This window comes from Microcebus murinus, chromosome 1 (assembly GCF_040939455.1).
Source record: "Microcebus murinus isolate Inina chromosome 1, M.murinus_Inina_mat1.0, whole genome shotgun sequence".
NCBI classification, from domain to species: Eukaryota; Metazoa; Chordata; class Mammalia; order Primates; family Cheirogaleidae; genus Microcebus; species Microcebus murinus.
Genome location: NC_134104.1, coordinates 115,732,282 through 115,754,935, shown reverse-complemented (window position 1 = coordinate 115,754,935; position 22,654 = coordinate 115,732,282). Strand labels below are relative to the sequence as shown.

General features: G+C 45.2%; 1 protein-coding gene across 1 annotated transcript in view; it reads left to right on the top strand.

Annotated features, from left to right (window-relative positions):
* Window positions 1–11,383, top strand: part of PXYLP1 (2-phosphoxylose phosphatase 1) — a 58,543-nt gene extending 47,160 nt beyond the window's left edge. Inside the window, exons 5-6 of the mRNA XM_012762310.2 lie at window positions 4,707–4,846; window positions 9,016–11,383. Coding sequence (XP_012617764.1) covers window positions 4,707–4,846; window positions 9,016–9,953 — 1,078 coding nt within the window. The 3' untranslated portion in view covers window positions 9,954–11,383. The remainder of the gene's footprint in view (window positions 1–4,706; window positions 4,847–9,015) is intronic.
* The last annotated feature ends 11,271 nt before the right edge of the window (window positions 11,384–22,654 follow it).

The following is a 22,654-nucleotide window of genomic DNA, read 5'->3' as shown; positions in this document are numbered from 1 at the left end:
AGGAACTGGGTCATCCGAGGCTGCGAACACCCAGTGAGGGAGTGTGGGCTGCAGGCTGCCAGGGAGCTGGGGAGTGAAGGGATGAAAGGAGGAAGATCCGCCAGCCACAGTGTGGAGGATGGAGTGGAAGCTGGTGGCAGTGTTTGCTATTAGGGGGGTAGTGATCCAGAGGAGAGACTTCGCTTGGAATCATGGCCTGTGTGCCCTTCCTTCACCCTGACCTGCCTGACCTCCTCTGCTTTCCTTGCCCTCACTCACTCTGCTTCTGCCACACTGCTGTCTTTTCTTCACACACTCGGGCACTGCTGCCTCAGGGCCTTTGCACGGACTGTTTTCTCTCTGGTAGGCTCTTCCCACAGATAGTTTCATGGCCAGTTCTCTCACCTTCTTCATGTCTTTGCTCAAATGTCACCGTCTCAATAAGATTTACTCAGAACAGTCCCGTTAAAATGACAAGGCACAGTCCCTCCGCCCTGGTCTCCCATGTCCCCTTATCCCACTCTGCTTTTTGCCACAGGCTATTACTGCTAACACACACACACACACACACACACACACACACACACACACACACACACACACACACACATTTATGGTATTCACTGGGTATTGTCTGCTTCCCCAGGCTAGAACACAAGCTCCCTGACAGCAGGGGTTTTTATTTCACAGGTTTTTATTTCTTTTTGTTTACTGCTGCTGCCTCCCAAGTACCTCAGCCAGTGCGTGGCATATAGAGGGAGCATGATAAATGTTTGTTGAATGAATAAATGATGGAAGCTGGAACTTAGGGAGTAGCAGCAGAGATGGAGAGAGGGGATAGATTTTTAAGAGAAGGTTACAAGGTGGGATCAATAGGACTTGGTGACAGGTTGGACAGGGTTATGAGGTGGGAGGACAGTGCCCAGGTTTCTGATTGGGTGTCAGGGGCTGGTGGTGGTGCCCCTCCATGGAATACAGGGCACAGAAGCAGGGAGTATGAGAGGGAAGTCATGAGTACAGGCTTCAGTGCTTAGTTTGAGCTATCATGAAATGTTCAGGTGACACTTTCCAGTTGGCAGTAAGTATGCAGTTTTGGGGCTCCAGAGCATTGTCTGGCTGGGGGGCAGAGGTTTATCTGAGAGTCTTCAGCATGTTGATGGCATTCCAAGCTGCAGGCTCCAGTGGTGTCACAGACAGAACCCGAGGAGCGAGGAACGGGCCAAACAGTCTTGGGAAACACCAACATGTTATAGGTGCAGAGAAGAGGATCCCAGGAGGGTACATTGAAGTTGCAAACAGGGAAGAAGTCAGGAGAGTGGTGTTATAATCGCTGAGGCAAGCAGGCCAATTATTCACACCTAGCAGAGCAAAAAGATCCAGAAAGCTAAACACTGAGAAAAGTACACTGGGCTTATCTTTTTATAATTTTATTTTATTAGCAATATAAAATGGTAACTTCCTTAATGGGCATAACATTTGAAAATCTAGTGTGAATTGATCCCAGTTTCCAGCCATGTACACGTGTTTGAGTTGTGTGTTCTGCTAACAGTGTTCCTGGTCTCTGCCCCCTCTCTGCTTGCCTCCACGTCTGCACAGGGTCGCTCTGGTTATGACTGAAGCACAATAGACTTCCTCATGGGTGTGTGGATTAGCCTCGGGGTTCTGTCTCTAGCTTTGTGGCATAAATAGGTGTGAATAATGCATGTAAAAGTGTAAACAGGATTCTGAAGTGAATGACTTGAAGGCTTAAGATAGTAACACTTTCGATTCTTTCAGTCTTCAGTATGATAGCAGATTCCAGCGAGGCCACAATAAATAAAATAAAATTCATTCTCATAGATATAATTATTTCTATATTAGTCAGGGTAAGGCTAGGCTGTTGTAACCAGGTGCCTTAAGAATACATTAAGTAACAGAGAAGTTCAGCTCTTCCTTGTGTGAAGGTCTGAGCTGAGTGTTCTAGTGTTCATTTGAGTTGGTTCTGCCTGGTCATTCCAGGCCCAGGTTCCTTGCAGGTTGTTGCTCCCACCATCCTCGGGGGATGTCTACCTGGCTGAGCCTGGGTTGCTGCCGTGCCTAAACAGTTGCCAGGGGGAAGGAAGAGAACGTGATGGGGGTACACCCATGATCCCAAGGACTACTCCCAGAAGTGGTGTACATCCCTTCATTCCATTGGTGGATACTTAGTCATGCGGCTCTCCCTATAACCTCTAGGACCTCAGAAATGGGATCTAATCAAGTTCTCAAGAGAATAGGTTTTAGTGTACAACTAGTAGTCTCACCCACAGCAGCCTTTATTTTCAATACAGTCATTCTTCAGTATCACAGGAAATTGTTTCCAGAATCCCCCTGGGATTCCAAACTCTGCAAGTGCTCAAGTCCCTTATGTAAAATGGTGTGTCGCATTTGCATGTAACCTACATACAATCTCCTTATCCCTTAAGTCATCTCTATATTATAACACCTAATACAATGTAAATGCTATGTAAATTATTGTTATACTATATTGTCTATTTGTATTATGTTTTATTAATATCATTGTATTGCAATATTTTATTGGGTCTTTTTCTGAATATTTTTTTGATCCACAGTTGGTTGAATCTTTGGATTCAGAACCCAAAGATATGGAAAGCCAAATGTATTTTCATCAAAATCTGAATATTTTAATAAACACTATGGGAACTTGCCATATTCATTGCTGCAGATTATGAAAGGCTTGGTGTTTTCATGAAACATCCAAGGATGGGACACTTCAGAATTGAATTCAATCATGCTTATTTTTGGAGCATCTGCTGTGTGCTCTGTACCCACTGGGCACTAGGGATGGAGCAGTGGGCACTAGGGATGGAGCAGCGGGCCAGGCAGGCAGGGCCTGGGTAGTCACATCCAGGACAGGTCTAAGGACTCAGGTCACCTGGTCCTATTCATGTTAAAAAGGTACAGCCATTTATTATCTATTCTGTTCAACTTTCTATACCAAAAAAAAAAAAAAAAAAGGTAATGAATGCAGTTAGATATCAAAGCATCATTAAGCAGTCAGATGCCCTGAAAACCTGGGACATCTCAGCAAACACTTTCAGTAGTGAAATTTTCATTTCTAAAATTGGCAGCAAAGCTTTCTCAAATCCTCAAAACTCACCAACCTGAAAATAATGGCCGGGAGCAGAACGTTTGGCTCCTGTTGCTGGATGGCCTCTGTTTATGTGGGTTTCTATCAGCAGCCTCATTATCAGTCTGGACATTTTATTTCCCAATTTGCAAACATTTATGTGCTTTAGCCTCAGGCAACACACATACCCCCTGCTTTTATGGAAAGACATAATTCCCTGTAGCCATCCAGGGTGATTTATTAGACTATACCACATGTAAGGATTAGCATTCTCTAATTTTAAAACATATTTTTTAAAAGATGGATTTTCTTTTTTTAGCTTTATGTTTTTGAAAGATAATAAACCCATTTTGGCAGCCATTTTTAAAGCATTGCCAAAGTTAATTGGGCTCTCAGACAGCGGGGGTTTGCCATTGGAACAGTTTATCTTTGCCTCTCTTCATGCTGATTCTTATGCAGTTTAGTTGTGAACTACGCTATCTGGCCACTCCTGTTCAGCTGGAAAATGTATATACATTTGTAGGCCATCTCATTGTTTGAGGAAAAGGTGTATGTATTCATAGGTCATTTCATTATTCAGGAAAATTATATATTAGTGACAAGAAAGACCACATATACTTTGTGGCAGGAATATAGATAATCTCAGATCTCTTATAAACTGTTTTTTTGATATTCATCACCACTCCCTATTAAATGAGCCCTTGCATGTTAAGACTGCACAGTGAACTGTAAAGAGCTATCAGAGATCTTGGTTATTTTGCTCAGTTAACAATTTTCCTAAAAGGAGATTTACCAGAGGTCGGAAAAATGGAGGATTAAAGGTTACCTAGGTGAAGGATGCTCGAGATTTTCTAGGAGGGAGGAGTAGCATGTAGAAAGTGGTGGAAGTGTGAAAGAACTAGGTGTGTTTCTGTGTGTGTCCGAGTGGCCAGGGAACAGCGTTAGGGTGGAGAGGGCCAGGTGAGTGCCGAGGGAGGCCAGGTCAGGCCACAGGCTGTGCACCTTCTGGAAGGTGGCCATGGAAAGGACAGTATGGGGAAGGGTAGAGTCCGAGTTGCCTTTTAAGTTGATCCTGTGGCTGTGGAGAAGGCAACATTAGTGGGACATGATTAAAGGGCAGGAAGGCCGAAGAAGAGCCCATTGCCATCCAGACAAAAGCTGCCTGTGGCCAGAATGCAGGGAGTGGCCATGGGGATGAAGGAGAAAGGGATGGACACACACCAGGAGGGAGAATCTGCAAGATTGGGTGTAGGTGACATGTTCAGGGGAAGGGAAGAATTGGGACAACTCCCAGCCTAGGTCACGATTGCTGTGTGGGTGTTGGTGGCCTCCCAGAGAGGGAGCCCAGGAGGGCAGCATAGGTTGGGGAAAAGGATGGTAGAGGACAAAGCTGAATCCCTCACTATCAAGTTCAGCCGAGGTAGGGACTCAGGCTGACCTTATAGCGAGGGGATTTTATGTGTAGGTGTCAGTGGTCAAGTAATGATGAAATTTGAATTTAGAAGTGATTGAGCCAGTACCTATTATTGTGGGTAGGAAAGGCCTTGACACATTTGGGATATTGTTTGCTGAGGCTGAAAAGTCTTCGGACCACTAATTCTCTGCATTGTCTCTTTAGGAAACCATATCACCCTAAATTGGAAGCTTTTGTTAGTCACATGTCAAAAGGATCCGGAGCCTCTTTTGAAAGCCCCTTAAACTCCCTGCCTCTTTACCCGAATCACCCGCTGTGCGAGATGGGGGAGCTCACGCAGACAGGTACGTGTGATAGCCACTCGCTCAGTATTCTCCCACCTGCTCTTCCATGCACACGCATTTGCGGCAAACACCTCTAGGTGGTGCTGTGGGGCTTGGGGGGGTAAGTAAGGACTGCCCCCCCACCAAGGAACTCAGAGTCAGGAAGCATCTGATTAAACAGCTAATTTCTGAAAGTTAAATATAACCTTTTTTCTTCTTTAAAACCAGTACATGTTCATGAAGAAAAATTAGGAAAGACAATTAACACATATTTTGCAATCTCTCCCAACTATCCTGAAATGAAATTTAAATATACCCTTTCTCTATACTTAATTTTTAAAATGTTATATCAGGTACCTGAACTGTAACAAGTAAAAGTAAACTAATTTATTATTAATTCTATATAACTTAATATAAATGTTTGAGAATAGCTACACTAGAAAATTGAATCAAGTAATCAAATGCTTGTACCAATGTGCATTGGTGACTCTGACAGCTACAAACACAGATGACTGAGGGATGTTGTACTGGTGACTCTAACACGTCAGGATGTGGTTTTTCCAACAAGTTCTGATCAAAGCAACATACAGACATCTCTTAATTTATATTGGATTTCTAGAAAATTTGATGGATGTTAATGTTATGCAAAAATGGTTTTGTGTTTATACACACAACAAACCAGAGTTAGATTCTATAGGCTAAAGTAGTCACGCAGGTTTCTCACATGTGGGAATGTCTTGTGGTACATTCAAGTCATGTGGGGCAGAGAACAGTTGTCCCTTGTGGAGACTGTGTACTACCCTGGCCCCCACCCATTAGGTGCCAGGAATATCCTTCTCCATATTATTGTGATCATTCCACTTGCAGACCCTCCCTGAGGCAATATGACTCTTGGTGAGAACCGCAGCTTAGACTCTCTGGTTGTAAATAACAGAAACCAACTCAAACAAAAAAGTGAAATTTATTATAAAGATTCAGGGGTGACTCACAGACTCCCAAGATCAAGAGTGTGACCAGGCCTCCAGAGACTGGAACTGGAAATAAAAAAGCTATCTTGGCCCCACCTCTCTAGGTGGTTTTATTTTTGTTGTATCTGTCAACAGAGTAGTGCCAGTCTTAGCCACACCCAGAGATGAACTTCCAAGTCCAGATTTTTTTTTTTTAGACAGAAAAAAAACAGCTCTGTATTTTTAGACAGCTCTGTCACCTGGGCTACAGTGCCATGGCATCAGCCTAGCTCACAGCAACCTCTAACTCCTGGGCTTAAGTGATTCTCCTGCCTCAGCTTCCCGAGTAGCTAGGATTACAGGCACGAGCCACCATGCCCAGCTAATTTTTGTATTTTTAGTAGAGATGGAGTATCACTCTTGTTCAGGCTGGTCTCGAACTACTGACCTCAAGTGATCCTCCTGCCTTGGCCTCCCAGAGTGCTAGGATTACAGGTGTGAGCCACCTTGTCCGACCCACAAGTCCAGATTCTTGAGAGAGAGAATCTTTCAAGGTCCCCAGGGGGTCAGTGTCTGTCAGCTCTGGCTAAGGCTCAGGATGACTGTGCAGAGAGCAGCGTTGGGGGAAGCAGTCTCTGGATCCAGGGTTATACCCTGATGAGGCTTGGTGGGGGCGGCCCTCACACACCCAGAGATAATCCTTCATTCAGACCTTTCTTCCCAACTGATCTATTATCGCTATTGTTTTCTAAATTAGTATTGCTCTAGAAATCATTTTTGCAGTACTGTTTGTTCCTGTTCCCTCATTTTCTTAATGGTCACTTTTATCTTCTATTTTAAATGTCATGAAAAATGCATAGCTGTTATAATAATCATTTGTAATTGGCACACTTAAGGCACCCCACAGTAACGATGAAAGATAAGATTGCTCATTAGTGCCTGCTCTGTTCAAGATGCTCTGGCAGCTGCTGAGTGTGGGAGGGTGGCCAGATGAATAAGACCCTCTAGCCTGGCCTAAAAGAGCCAGTTGCAGCAGGCAATGCACATGGAGCCAAATAACTATAATGCTGGAAGCCGCAGGGTCTTAGAGAGTAAACGGGCTCTGGAGTCAGACAGACTTGGAAAACAGTGCGAATAATATCTTCCCGGCACGGCTGGTGGTGAATTAGATTAGGTAGCATGTATAGAGTGCCTAGCACAGTGCCAGCCTATGATGGGCTCTCAATGAATGCAGCTCATGTTGTCATAGAGGTCCAGTGACACACGGGAACAGGAAGAATTATTAATTTGACCTTGGAGAGGAAGAAGGAAAGCTCTACAAAGCAGATAGAGTTGGAGCCAGGCGTCAGGTGAGGATTTCTCTAGGCAGAGAAAGGGGAACAGCAGGAACAGAGTCATGAAAATGCAGGCTGTGTTCGGCAAGTATAAGAAGCACTAAATGGCTAGAACTTAATTTCTGCATGAAAATGTAAGGGACAGTGCTGTGAAAAAGGACTAAGAGCACAAAATTGGAGCCAGGCAGGGCCTTGAGCTCTGCTATTTCTTAACTGTGAATGGCTCAGGGCCTTGGTTTCCTCATCTGTCAAATAAGGAAAATGAGGGTGATAATAGTAACATACCTTTTCATGGTTTTTTTTTTGTGAGGATTAAATGAGAAAGGCCAGTGCTGCACAGTAAGCACTCCAACTTTAATGTGTGTAACCTAAGAAAATAAAATAGGCTCACAGGGGAACCCCGGCCAGACACAGAATCCTAACGTTCATCACTCAGGGTTTGCCTTTTTTTTTTTTGGAAATGTAAAACCTGTCCCAGTCCCTCCAGAATTCCCAGGGAATTCTGCTCTTGAATTTCCTGAGCTAGGCATGGTGGCACATGCCTCTAATCCCAGCTAGTCAGGAGGCTGAGGTGGGAGGATCATTTGAGGCCAGGAGTTGGAGACCAGCCTGGGCAACACAGCAAGAACTCGTCTCCAAAACCGAAAACCAAGAACAACAACAAAACAAAACTCTTCATTCACAGCAGGACCCAGACATTCTTTGGGTGTTTTGCTGAGCTGTCCCCTTTCTGGGCCAACACATTTCCCTCTGTCTCATACTTTTCAGCCTAAGTTGTCTCATCTTTGCAGTGGAACTTTTCACACCATTTGTACATCTGAATAAATGGCATTACTGGTCACACGGTCTGTGTGTAGTTGTACCCGCAAAGAATTCATACTCATTACTGAGACTGCATTTCCTTACATCCTGCAGGCTGTAGGGTGAGCTTGCTTTTGTCTTGGATTGTGTTTTCCTGCTGAAAGATAAGGCTTTTTCATTGTTTAAAAAGTTAATTTATTATTGTACTATCATAGTTCAAAACTAAAACAATACTAAAAAGTAAACTTAAAATTCTTCTACCCACATTCCTTCCACCTAAGTTCAGTGCCCCTGTTGTCCCCAGATTACTGTTGATATTAGTTTCTTGTGCATTGTTCCAAAGTTTCTTTATGTAAAGTACAAGCAACTGTAAATACACATTTTTATTTTTCCCTCTTTTTTATTTAGAAGAAGCATAATACACATACTATTCTACACTTTGCTTTTCTCAAGTATTCTGTCTGGCTATCTGGGAGACTATTCCAAATCATAAGGAGAGTGCATCCTTGCCGCTGAGCCAGAAGGCCCAGCAGGATGAGGCGGAACGTACCCAGGAGATGGGCAGAGAGCGTTGGGTTGGGCAGACTGGGGAAGATGGGGTCAAGGAGGGAACTTTCCAGCAGTGAGGAGAATAAGCAGCAAGCAGGCAAGCTCAGTCTGCCCTTCCCTGACTGATCTCACTGAGCAATCCCTGCACCCTGGGGAATGCTGTGTCCCTGGGCAGGAGGGAGAAAGCTCTCCTTAGGCCTGTGCCACTTACAGGCTAGACCTCCCCCGACAGGGTGATTCCCACGCCCCGAGGCCTACCAGTCACAGTGCTCTCCCCAGGGAAGGGGCTGGTCGAGAGAGGGGGCAAGGCACATGGTCCTTGTGCTTCCAGAGGACAGGGCCCCACTCTGTTCATCCCTGCATGAATACCCCCGAGAGGCTCCCTTTGCAAGTTGATGTGAACCCATTCTTGTAACTTCTATTTGGTGGGGAAAGGGTTTGATTATATTGTGTTACACTGCTCTAAAACGTGCCGGAGTTGGACGCTAACTCGACTTCCCCTTGCCGTCCCCTTTGCTAAGCTGGTAGTAAGGAAAGCATTGTGTCCCCTGTGTTTCAGGAGTCGTGCAGCATTTGCAGAACGGCCAGCTGCTGAGGGACATCTATCTAAAGAAGCACAAACTCCTGCCCAGTGACTGGTCCACAGACCAGCTTTATTTAGAAACCACTGGGAAAAGCCGAACCCTGCAAAGTGGGCTGGCCTTGCTCTATGGCTTCCTCCCAGAGTTTGACTGGAAGAAGATTTATTTCAGGCACCAGCCAAGTGCTCTGTTCTGTTCTGGAAACTGCTACTGCCCAGTGAGAAATCAGTATCTGGAAAAGGAGCAGCGTCGTCAGTACCTCTTACGTTTGAAAAACAGCCAGCTGGAGAGGACCTACGGGGAGATGGCCAAGATCGTGGACGTCCCCACCAAGCAGCTCCGAGCTGCCAACCCCGTGGACTCCATGCTCTGCCACTTCTGCCACAACGTCAGCTTCCCCTGCACCAGAAACGGCTGTATCGGCATGGAGCACTTCAAGGTGATCAAGACGCATCAGATTGAGGATGAAAGAGAGAGGCGGGAAAAGAAACTGTACCTCGGGTATTCACTCCTAGGTGCCCACCCCATCCTGAATCAAACCGTCAACCGGTTGCAGCGAGCTGCCGAGGGCAGGAAAGAAGAGATCTTTGCCCTCTACTCTGCTCACGATGTCACTCTGTCACCAGTTCTCAGTGCCTTGGGCCTTTCAGAAGCCAGGTTCCCAAGGTTTGCGGCCAGGCTGATCTTTGAGCTTTGGCAAGACAGAGAAAAGCCCAGCGAACATTCTGTGCGGATTCTTTACAATGGTGTTGACGTCACATTCCACACCTCTTTCTGCCAGGACCACCACAAGCATTCTCCCAAGCCCATGTGCCCCCTTGAAAACTTAGTCCGCTTTGTCAAAAGGGACATGTTTTTGGCCCTGGGCAGCAGTAGTACAAATTATTATGATGCATGTCACAGGGAAGGATTCTAAAAGGGTATGTGGTACAGCACTGTAGAATCTATGCCAATACAGAGGGCTAGGAAAGATCCACTTCTAGTTCTATCCATTGCTAAATTTTTTATTTTTAGAGGCTAAAAATTGTGTTGGGAGCCACATGGGTGGTTTGGGCTGAACAGTAAGAATGTTGCTATAATCTGGTATGTGATTTGCTTGGTACAAAATGGCCAGTTCAGAGAAAATAAGGTACTTTATCATAGCCAGACTTTGCGTACAATGCCAGAATAATAATACTTCAGTACCCAAAGTTGCCAATCCAACTTTGTATTCTTTTGACCTGCCATGGTACTGTATAATGGAACCAGCAAACCTCAGCCAAGATGTTCTTAATCTTGGACAATTTTACCTTGTCCTTATTCAGTTAAAAATTTCTTAAAGTGATTTATCTAAAACAGAGGTTGACAAACTTTTTCTGTAAAAGGCCAGATAGTAATTATCTGAACTGTGTGGACCAAAAGGCCACATTTGTCACATAGTCTGTCACAACTACTCAACTTTGCTCTTACAACATGAAAGCAATCGCAGACAATGCATAAATGAACAGGTGTGGCTATGTTCACAGGCCAAACAAAACAAGTGGGGGCCAGATTTGGCCCCCAGGCTGTAGTTTGCTGTCCCCTGATCTAAAAAATAGGCTCCACTACAACTGCACTTCCAGCACTTTGAGAACCAGTTGAATACAAAGAATTATTTAATGGTTTCTCCAGTAACTTCTGCTAGAAACACAGAATTTGGTCTGTTCTGACACTATTACAAAACTTGTGAGGGGAAATAAACATTGAATCACAATGAATCATAGGAAAATTATTAGAAGAATACTTGATGTTCATGATGATTGTGGTAAAAGATAGTTTTAAGTATGTTTTAAAATTTGTCTGCTGTAGTCTATTTGCTGTATATGCTGAAATTTTTGTATTCCATTTAGTATTTTTATAGTCTAGGAAAATATTTTCTAAGACCAGTTTTAGATGTGTTCTTATTCCTATAGTAATATTCAATTTACTGTACCTGCTTGGTAGTTAGAAGGAGGCCAGAAAATGAATTCAGGCACTTTCTTCCAATAAAACTAATTATGGCTCATTCCCTTTGACAAGCCGTAAAATTGGATCAATTTTTAGACCATTTTCGTCAGTTTCAAATGGTAAATTCTGATTGATTTTTAAATATGTTTTTGGAAGAACTTTGTTACTAGATAGTTAAAATATCTTTATAGGGTGTTTTATATATTAGAAACAATTATAATTAAATCTGTGATTTCTGAACTAATGGTGCTAATTCTATTCAAAGAAATGTAAAGTACAAGTGAGATTCCCTGGTGTCATTTGAATTCCAACTTTTTCTCTTTGATTTTGTCTGGTGTTACATTTGAATATGTCTGTTTCTATAAATAAATTTTTGAAGAATACATGTACTTACAACTAATGGTTTGTACCTGTAAGTCACTCTTTCCAAGGGAGAACCAGTATTTTAAAGATTTATTTTAACTGCTTCATTTATTGCTGAAGTTTGTGTTATTTCTCAAGTATTTAAAGCCTAATCAGTTTTTTTTCCCTCCCACTCTGAATATATCTGGATTAGAACTGCTAAACACAGCTTGAAGATTTAAAAATAAAAGTGACTCAGAAGATGTTTTTAAAATCAATTTATAACATCTTTTGGTAAAAGTAAATATTTTGGCTAAGAGCCACCACCAAAAAAGTGTAAATATAGGTTTTGCCTCCTAAGGCGTTGGGTATGCACAGCATTAAATTATCGTTTTAAAAATCGAGTTCTGAGACACTTTATCCCATAATAAACACTGAGCACTCAGCTGAGATTAATGAATGTAGTCCTTGGTTTCTGAGCAGTAGTCTAATGGCTTAAGTCATGACAGGTCTGGCTGTTTACGTGTATTTATTTGGCTTCCTTATTTTTATTAATACATGCACACTGGAAAATAATCAATACTGAAAAGCAACTTCAAAAGTGAAGTTCTCTAATCCCACCACCAGAGGTAAGGTAACACTGTGAGCTGTTTAACAGATATTCTTCTGGAAAGGTTTCCATGCAGATGCAGAAATACATGTAGTTTTAATAGGAATAAGATCATTTTATACATGTTGTTCTGTGACTTGCTTCCCTGAAAAATACTTCTTATTGATCTACTTCCCTTAACAGTATGTCTTAAAGATATTTCTGTATTATTAAGATGATAGATAGGTATATATAGTTATAGATGGCTCTTTTTCGGTAGCCACCGAATAATATTTTATGGTATAGATTAGACATATTTTTTAAATCTCATCAAAAATACATGAAATGGAAACTTAAAGCCAAGTACTGAAACAGGACTACAAGATTTTACATAGAATAAAATAGAAACCAGTGATCACTTGTGTTGATTTTCTAGCCCAGCTGAGCAGTTAACCCTTTTTCAGTGTAGCCACAGGTATTTATTAATATGAGTAGTCTTTTTCCAACTTCACTTTGAATAGAATTGAAGAACTTAATCTAATATTTCTGTTAAGCCTATTTGAGGGTCTTTTGTAGCTCTAGCAGAATTAGACTTTCTGGAAGATTTAGGTGATTTCTCTTTCTATAACTCTTAAAGACTGATGCAGAAGAGGCAGGGATGCATGCTTCTCTTTCTCTGAATCTTCAGGAAGCCTTCTGAACAGATTTAGCAGCCCTGACTAGGGTGGGTGTACTCTGGTGTGCGTAAACACAACCACAAATAGAAAGCAGAAAATAGCTGAGGTTTACATTGCAGTTCTAGCTTTAATAGTCGCCAGCACAGAACTCTGGCCTGGACACCAGTGAACTCCCATTGCCCAAGGCCACTGAGCTGAACATTTGGATTGTGCCCCTGCTTAGTGCCAGCCCAGGAGCCACCTCAGATGAGTGATAATTGCTTCTGCTTAAGAGAGACCAGCTGAATTCCTCAGCTGGCTGCTCAGGCCTTCCTGAGCCCTGAGCCTGACTGCTGGCTGAGACTGACCTTGATGAGGAGAAGGTTTCCCTGAGGGGCCAGTAGAGCCCCTCAGTAGAGGGGCAGCCTGAGTCCTGATTTCTAGATAACTGTCAGTAGTAAAGGTGCTATGTACTGCCAACTACATGAGTTTCACAAATGTTTCTTTTTTTTTTTTTTTTGAGACAGAGTCTCAGTTGGTTGCCTGGGCTAGAGTGCCATGGTGTCAGCCTAGCTCACAGCAACCTCAAACTCCTGGGCTCAAGTGATCCTTCTGCCTCAACCTCCTCAGTAGCTGGGACTACAGGCATGCACCAGCATGCCTGGCTATTTGCTGGCAAATACCAATGAATAGTAAAACATAGCGGGGTTACAACAGTTCTACATTTATTTATTTAATTTTTATTTCAGCATATTATGGGGGTACGAATGTTAAGGTTACATATATTGCCCGTGCCCCCTCTCCCCCTCGAGTCTGAGCTTCAAGCGTGACTATCCCCCAAATGTTGCACATCTCACTCATTGTGTTTGTATATGTCCATCCCAGTTCTACATTTAAATCTAAATGTTTAGGGGAATATTCTAACTCTGCCTCTAACCATCTGTGGCTTGCTTGCTATTTTTTGCTAAGAAAACTACTTATGTAATGTAAAACTGATCTTTGCAGTGATCTTATATTATGCTCAACAACTAGGGGGCAGCATCAAATACAAGTTTTAGTCTTCAGGGCCCAGTCTTCCATCTGTAAAGGAAGTAGGGTAGTTGGGGTGTGTTTTAAATAGGTTGAACAACTGTCCCAGTTTGCCCAGCACCAAGTGGTTTCCGAGAATATGGGACTTTCAGTGCTAAAAACTGGAAAAGTCCCAAGCAAACTGGTACAAGTTGGTTACCCTGGTGTGATATGTTGAGACAAGCATTAGCTACTACTGTCATTCCCACTTTACAGAAAAGGGAACTAGGGTGGAGCGAGGTTTCACATAGCTAGCACAGCTGGGACCCACGCTGTGTCCATTTCACTTGAAGGACCATGTTCTTAAACACAGGATATAATGCCTCTCTGAACCAATTAGCATGTACCTTTGGTTACATGCTGTGGAAACCTGATAACAGTGGCTAAAGCAAATATAGCCTTTCATTTTTTCCAGTGATTCCACGATGTCATCTGGAACCCAGACTCCTATTTGTATTTCACTGACGAGAATCGGGTCCCTTGGCCCATCTCCATTGCAAAGGAATCTAGGAAAGTGAGTATTTTTATTAGGCATGTTGTTATCCCAAACAAAATCAGGCTTCTTTTTTTTTTTTTTTTTTTGAGACAGAGTCTGGCTCTATTGCCCAGGCTCGAGTGCCGTAACATCAGCCTAGCTCACAGTAACCTCAAACTCCTGGGCTCAAGCAATCCTACTGCCTCAGCCTCCCCAGTAGCTGAGACTACAGGCATGTGCCACCATACCTAGCTAATTTTTTCTGTATGTATTTTTTTAGTTGTCCAGATAAGTTCTTTCTATTTTTAGTAGAAATGGGGTCTCGTTCTTGCTCAGGCTGGTCTTGAACTCCTGACCTTGAGCGATCCACCCACCTCAGCCTCCCAGAGTGCTAGTATTATAGGCGTGAGCCACCATGCTGGCCCAAAATCAGGCTTTTACTAAGAAAGGGGAAGTGGATATTGGGTAGAGAACTAGGAATGACTGCCACACTCGAAAGCCACCATTAAGCTGAAGGTCCCTCACTTCAGGACTTCTCATCCCAGTTGCTGGCTATACTCAGCCATTTGCCCTTTGAGAGAACTGCTCTGGTGAAGACAGCTGTCTGATGAGGGACATGCCTCCTTCCCAGGGCAGCCACAGCTAATGACTGGTCAGAACAGGGATTTGAGGGGCTGGAGACAACCCTGAAGGGCCATCCCAGCTTCAGAGCTCCCTGGGGTCCCCTGAGGCCTTGTGACTGCATCACAGCCCACTTCTACCTCAACCTGCAACCCTCCCATGTTGACTTGCTAGTACTCCCTGGTAAATCCCTGCATACATACGTGGCTCAGAGCCAGCTTCCCGTGAACCGACCTGCAGTGGAAGGCAAGCAAGTCCTAGGGGCTGAGGTCTCTGCTAGTATGGGCAGGAAAGCTGGAGTCCTTTCTAGGAAAGGGGTAAATATTGATGACCAATTTTTCCTTCTATCACTGCCTTTGAAAGGCTTATCATTTTATTGTGGAAGCTAAGTATGCACATATGAAGCAGTAGGAGAAATTTGATTCCAGACAATCCAAAACTAATTACAGAGCGCTGTTATACCAGATTTCCCATTTATTGAACACATGCCACGTGACTAAGCATTCACATGGACACTGGACTACCTATTCGACCGACACTGTATGACTAACCTTTTGAAGTAGGCACTTATTATTCCCATTTTACAAGTACGGAAACCGAGGCTCAGAGGTAGACATGGACCCAGGATCACACAGTCAGCAAGTGGCAGCCTCAAGACTAGAACATGGCACCTCCTAGACCACAAAGCTCTCCCAGGTCCCTCTAGCATGGCACCTCGTCTCCCCATTACAGCATGACCTACACAGTGGACAAGTACACCTGATACTTGGGCTATACAGCCCACAGTCTACCCTACTCGAGGGAGTGATCCCCTTCTTGCATCTCTAGTAGGACATTCATATTTCTAGCTCCTTTTGTTTCTGTTCCCATTTTTTTTTTCCTAAAGCAGCTTTTCCAAGGAAGTAGAATCATCTTATAGTAGATTATATTAGCCGGGGCTCCCCTGAAAACAGAGTTTGAGGGGGAAAAAGCTTAAGTATAGGTAGTTTGTTAGAGTAAATGATCCCAAGGAGCAGGAGCAAAGGACAGGAGGGATTTAACAGGGATGGAGAAAAAGTTAGTGTAAGGGTGCATACTGAGTTGACCACCCTCTGACTGGGTGACAGATTGCTCTATCCCACAGGACCGCCTGAGAAGCCTTGTAAAATATATCTCAGAACTGTTCACTTGGGGGAAGAAAGGGAAAAACAGTTATCCCTTGGCTCCCGTCCACAGCTGTCTCCCCTGCACTTCTGGATGGAATGTGCGTGAGTGCCCGGCAGGTTCCCCTACACACCCTGACATCACAGAAACTCCAGGGCAGGAAGCAAGAGAAGCAAGATGCTGTCGGATCAAAGCCTGCATGGACCTGGGTCAACACAACAGTGGCTGGAAGAAGACCGAGAGGCTTGAAAGTGGAGTACAACATATGTCTTCTGTGCAGGGTGAACCAGCGTTTGTTGAGCACTTTAACATGCCAGGCACTGTGCTGAGCTTTATATGCATAACCTTGTTTAATCCTCACTGTAATGCTGCAACTTAGAAATTACTATCATACCCATTTTTAAGATAGGGGAAGAAACTGAGAGGCCATTTGCTAAGGCCTCACTGCTGGGAAGCAGCAAAACTGGGAGTCACACCAGCCTAACTCCTGAGCCCTTGCTCATGATCACCGTGCTGTTATGGTAAACATTTCTCACAGGGTCCTCCCCAAGGCATGTGTGATGGCTTACTAATAGGCACTGAGTAACTCCCTCTGGCGTATGTAGATTGTACATTCACAGCAGTGTCAATCAAACCAGGCCACTCCTTGCCAAAAACCCTTCCTTGGCCCTTCACTGCCTTCCAGATAAAACTCAAACTCCCTAAGGTGACCCACGAGGCCCTTCATGGTCAGGTTCCCATTTACCTCTTCAGCTTTATTGCTTGCAATGAGACAAGGATGAAGGGGTTGTATGGGGACTACAGTTGTGACACATTCTCTGCATGCCTGGAAGAGAGAGAAAGGTCTTAGCATCACCATGTAGAATGTCAGATTTAAAGGATCTCTGAGAGGACAGTCACTTCCAGAACATCTGGCAAATCTTCCTCAGAACCTAGCAACTTATTAGTCCTTCACTCCCCCGTCTGTGGTCTGGAATGTGAGATCTCAGAAAGGGAAAGAGCTTTGGAACCATACAGACCGAATTCAAATCCAGTTCTATACCATTTGCCAGGTGTGAGACCTCAGGCAAGGTGTCTAGACTCCCTAAGCCTCAGATTCCTCATCCGTAAACCAGGTATGACTCCCCTGAGAGAGTGTACATGAAGCTCCAGGCACATGGGGCATCTTGACATAGCAGGAGTCATTATTGCTCACAAGTGACTCTTTTCATTGCTCTGAGTCACAAAAACCACCTGGAACCAGAATATGTCCCTGCCCACTTGTTAAAGCCAGGAAGCCCACCTGGAGGCATAGCATCATGCTCTCGGCGTAACTAGAGAATACAACTCCTTGGGCACATGCACTTTGCTTTAGGGTGAAAAGAACTCAAGTTTACTGAGTCCTGCCTTTGTGCCCAACACTATGTTTGACACTGCATACAAACATCTCAATTAATCCCCAAGAGGGCTGGTCCTTTCCCCATGTTTCTTTCATTATCTGTGTCTAACCTCCATCCTTCCTGCTTTAGTTAGAGTTGCTATTCATTTGAGAAGCAAATAACCTCAGAGTTCAGCAAAGGTATGGGAGTATCGACGCCCCGAGAGAAGCTGAAGGAGCAGCAGCCCAGGACATGCCGTGCACCTCCACCGAGGAGAGATCTTGCTCTCAATGCCTCAGCTTTAGGGCGTTGCTCCCCTCCTTGCTGCTGACAGACAAGTGAGGTGTCCATCCCTTCCTACTCTCCCTCCCTACTCTCCCTCCCCTGCCCCAGTGCCCAGTGCTTTGGCTGCGTGACCCTGGCAACAGTCCCCAGGAAGGGCAAGTCCTTCTCCTGGTGGGCAGCTGGCTGGCTTCCTCCCAAGTCAGACCCAAGCATGTCTCAGGCATTCCCCAGGATGGGAAGTCCTTCCAGGAGCCTTTCTTCAGAAGCCAGCCAGCGACAGGCCGGGGCTCCTTCAAGCCTAAGGCTGACTGAGCCCATGCAGTGTGCAAGGTGTGGATGTAAAGGGATGCTGCACCACCCTCTACTGGCAACTGCGCCTGGGCCTGGCTTTGCACTGTTTCCTCTTCACCGTTCTCACCAGGTGAGGCCACTTTCCCAGCAAACTGAAGCTCCCTCTGGTGGCCAGGAGTTGTCCACTCTTCTTTTCTGCCTGTGTACTTTACCTTCCAGCCGAAGCAAGCAGGGATCCTCAAACTTTTTAAACGGGGCCAGTTCACTGTCCCTTAGACGGTTGGAGAGTGCAGCACACATTCTACACATGCGCACCACACCGTGGGCCTGGGACGAGTCGGCTGCTAAGCAGGACAGGCATCTATGGCAAAAACAGCCCTCAGGCCAGATAAATGTCCTTGGCAGGCCACATGTGGCCCATGGGTCCTAGCTTGAGGACCCCTGATAGACACTTTGTGTCCAGATGGTCTCAGCCCAACTACCCTTTTGCCTCACTGATGAACCAGCTGTTTCAGTGTTCTCCACAACTGGCTCCCTGACTGACAGACTGACCATTAAATTGACTTTAAGGCTGATGGATCCTGATGGACAACATCTGAAAAATTAATCCTGAGTAACTGAATGGTTGGCTGGTTAAATTTCTAAACCACAAATCATTTGATTGACCTACTACTGGCCTTCTGACTTACTAACCCCAAGTAACTAAACATCTGACAAGCTTAAACTGCCTGACTCTTAACAAACCAGCTGAATAGCTGACACCTGGCTCCCTAAATTAAGGACAAAGGATGGCAGAAGAGACTGCCCCTTCCTCACACGCTAACTCCTCTGGAGATTGGAACTCTATTCTTCTCCCCTCTTGAGCCACTTGAAAGCTGCTATGGTCTGAGGGTTGGTGTCTCCACTCCCCCCACCAAATTAATACACTGGAAGGTAATACCCAATGTGATAGTACTAACAAGTGAGGCCTTTTGGGAACCAATGAATTCATGAAGGCTGTGCCCTCATGAGTAGGATTAGTGTCCTTATAAGAGGTTGAAGGGACTAAAATGCTCCTTCCACCTTGTGGATGCAGCTACGAGGTGCCTGAAGCAAAGAGCAAGCCCTCAACAGACACTGAATCTCTTGGCACCTTTATCTTGGACTTCCCAGCATCCAGAACTGTGAGCAATACATTTCTGTTGTGTATAAACTACCCAGCTTAAAGTACTTTGTTATAGCAGCTCAAATGAACTAAGGCAGAAGGCAACTCTGCCTTAATAACTGATGTTCTGATCTAGTGAGGTTCTTAACCTGTGCCCCAAAGATGGGTTTCAGTTTTGCTTTCAAAGTAGTGTGGCTATAAAGTTATGTTTATCCAGGAAGAAGGTTCATAGCTTTCACTGGATTCTCAAGAGTCCAGCACACACAAAATATGTTCAGAACTACTGCTCTGGGAACACTCTCAGCAAATACATCTCAGATACGCAAAGCCCTTGCCTGAATTCAAGCCGTACTTCTCCCTCTCTCCCGTCAGGCCAGAGTGGCAGGAAGATGAATTTGAAGAGTCAGAAAGCCATAGTAGTAACAGGGAGGAAGAATAAAGGCTGAGCTATGTGTGAAGTTTTGAGAGGCCCAAGGAAGTTCACCTGGGTCCTTCTTGCCTGGGGGCCACACTTAACCCAAGATCACAGAGGCTCTTTAAACTGAGATGGATACAATTTATCAGAGCCTTTTTGGGGCAAGGGAGTATGTGTGAGAACGTGATCATGAATAGCTATATGACTGTGTGTACTTACACACCAGTGTATTCACAAGGGTAGGCATAACTGAGTGCTGCGTGTGCACGTGCGTGAATGGCCTTCGGATTGGTGTGTGCATCTGAACGGTTTGTGAATGGATTTGCGCATGCGTGCCTAGGCCCCTCAAGTCTTTTGCTGAGATGAGACACTATGAATAAGAATTTCCCTGGCTGAGAATACCCGCAGACATGCGTACAGCCCACACTAGAAGTCTGGGAATCCTCAACTCCCTCTCCCCGATCCCTCATCATCCATTCAATTCGCACTGCCACTCCACCGTCAGCTCCCGCCACCTCTCCCTGACTTCAGTGGCCTCCCCTCCGGACCCCTGTGAACCGCAGCCACAGTGATGGCGGTAGATAGGAAGTCTGGGTCACAGCGCGGCTCTCCTGAAACCGACAATGGTTTCCACTGTCTGGGGTACCGCCCATCTCCTCAGTCCTACTCGAGGGCTCTTCCAAGGTCGTAGCTCTGCTCACTGAGGACTCTGGGCTAAGTCCCTGGCTTTGGGCGCGCCGCCTCTCAATCCGGTCCTATCCCACACTTGCAAGGTTTCACCTCGGATGCCTTGGCGGGCCCTGCCGCGCTCCCCCTACGTCCCCATCTCAAAGACTATCACATGCTGCCGTAACTGCCAGACCTCAAGAGGACTCAAGCCTGTCTGCCACGTTCCACCCGGTAATCCCTCCCCGCCCGACCAGCAGCCCGAGAGGCCACAGGTCTGAGGAAACCCTGGCACAGGCGCGTAAGCTTCTTTATCCCAGCGCGGTGCAGTAGAATCCGCGGCGCGAAAACAGAAACGCGCGTGCGCAAAGAGAAGAGCGGGCACTTCGATTCCCAGAATCCTCTTACCAGAACTCCATTTCCCAGAAAGCTCCGCGGGCCCCACCCCGGAACTGCCTCTGTTCGAAAACGGAAGGCGGGGCGAACCTGTCATTAGAGACGGTTTTTAATAGGGTGGGACGGAGAGAGGTTTCGTGGAGGACTGTCTTCCTCCAGGGGTCGTTCGTGAGTCAGAAACCAGGGCTTTGGAAGAAAGGGACCTGGCCATAGCCCTTCTGCGCTTTGTTGTGCAGTTCTCTGATTCCCTGCGTCCGCGCGCGACCGGGCCTGCCTCAGCCCTGCACTCTGTCTGCTCTGGCTTTGTCTGTGCACGGTCAGTGCATGCTTGCTGCCCACCTCCGGCGTCTCTAGCGAGTAGAGGCTGGTGGCCGTATGGTCCCGGATCACCCTTTTTCCCAACCCTGCCTTGCTTGTCTTCCACTTGAAGGAAGTGACAACCTTGACTCTTAAGAGCCTAAACTATATGTGGATTCCATAGCTCTTCTATTTCTAGCTTTAGCTGTAGGAGGCGAGGCTGCAGGCAGTGGAGACAGGTATGGGCAGTAGCTGGGAGGAGGAGTATGTGTGATTCCTCACCTGTTGCCTCTGTGCCCAAGACGGTCATTTCCCTGTGGCCCCGGGCCCATTCAGCTCATATCCTCAAATGCTTGCATTCTGGAGGTAGTCATCCTCTTTCCTCCGATCCTCCACTCTCAGCCTCATCCCTTGGACCCCTGCAATGCCCATCAGGGACACACGGCCTATCTTCACCTTTCCCCTCTGGAGCCACTTAGAGCACCTGGCAAGAAATGGGTGCAAGTGGTGGGACTGGGATCAAGACGGAGTCTGGGGCATTTGGAGACAAAGAGAAAACTGGAAGGGAGGGAGTGGACTAAAAGGGAGCTTCAGGACATGTGAGAGACTGACAGTTACTGGGGCAAAATGGGAGGGTTGGGGTCCAGAGGTGAAGGAGTGAGAGAGAGTGGGACTTGTCGTCACTGGTCACTATATCTCAAAAGGAAGAAATGTATGTTTTGCTAAGCAGGCAGGTCAAGAACACATTTTTCAGAGCTATATTTCTTTATGAGCGACACAACCCATAGTAATTTAGTTCTAACCATTTTAAGTGAACTGAACACTTCCCCAACTGCTATTAGGGAGCAGCAACCACTGGTAACTTTGCTCCATATCAGCAGCCTTCAACCTTTTTGGCACCAGGGAGTGTTTTCATGGAAGACAATTTTTCCACAGGATGGGGGCAGGGTGTGTGTGTGGGGGGCGTTGGGGGGATGGTTTGGTGATGATTCAAGGGCATTACATTTATTGTGCACTTTATTATTACATTGTAATATATAATGAAATAATTATACAAGTCACCATAGGTTGGGGACCCCTCCGCTATATAACAGACACATGAAGTACAGACTTCCCAGAGGTGCCTGGCACTTCTCCCATGTTGTTCCATATTGCCACATTTTCTCCCTGGGTAAACCTGTAGTGGTCCCTGAGACCCTTTTAGGAGCTATGCAAGGTCAAAACTGCCTTCACAATAATACTAAAATTTATTTGCATTTTTCACTGTACTGATTTTTACATTTAAAGCAGTGAGTAAGCTGGGTGTGGTGGCACATGCCTGTAGTCCCAGCTACTGAGGAGGCTGGAGCAGGAGTATTGCTTGAGCCCAGGAATTCAAGGCTGTAGTGTGTGCACTGAAAATAGCCACTGCACTCCAGCCTAGGTAGCATAATGAGACCCAAGCTCATAAATAAATAAATAAATAAATAAATAAAATGGTAGGTAAAACTATACTGGCATGAATCAAGGTGGTGGCACCAAACTATTAATATATTTGTAGTTATTGTATTTTTTACCAGTATATTTACAGGGGTGGGTAATGGGAAAACTGGTTTCACTTAATGTCCTTAATGAAGAGTGTTCATTTTATTCAGTTTTGAACTTTGAGTACTTGTCCTTATAATATTTTGTGTGACAAATTGGGAGGTATGCATAAAGCAAATCTACTGCATACCAAGGTACTATGTCTTGAGAAAAAAACAATTCTGTGGTTATTTGAGTAACTAGCTGAACTGGACATTTTTCTAAAAAATACCTCTTTTACTTGAAACTGACAGGCAATATGATTACTTGGACCTGAGTATTTAGTAGACATTTTCTAGAAGATGAACAAAGTGAACTCATTACTTCAAAGGAAACAACTGAC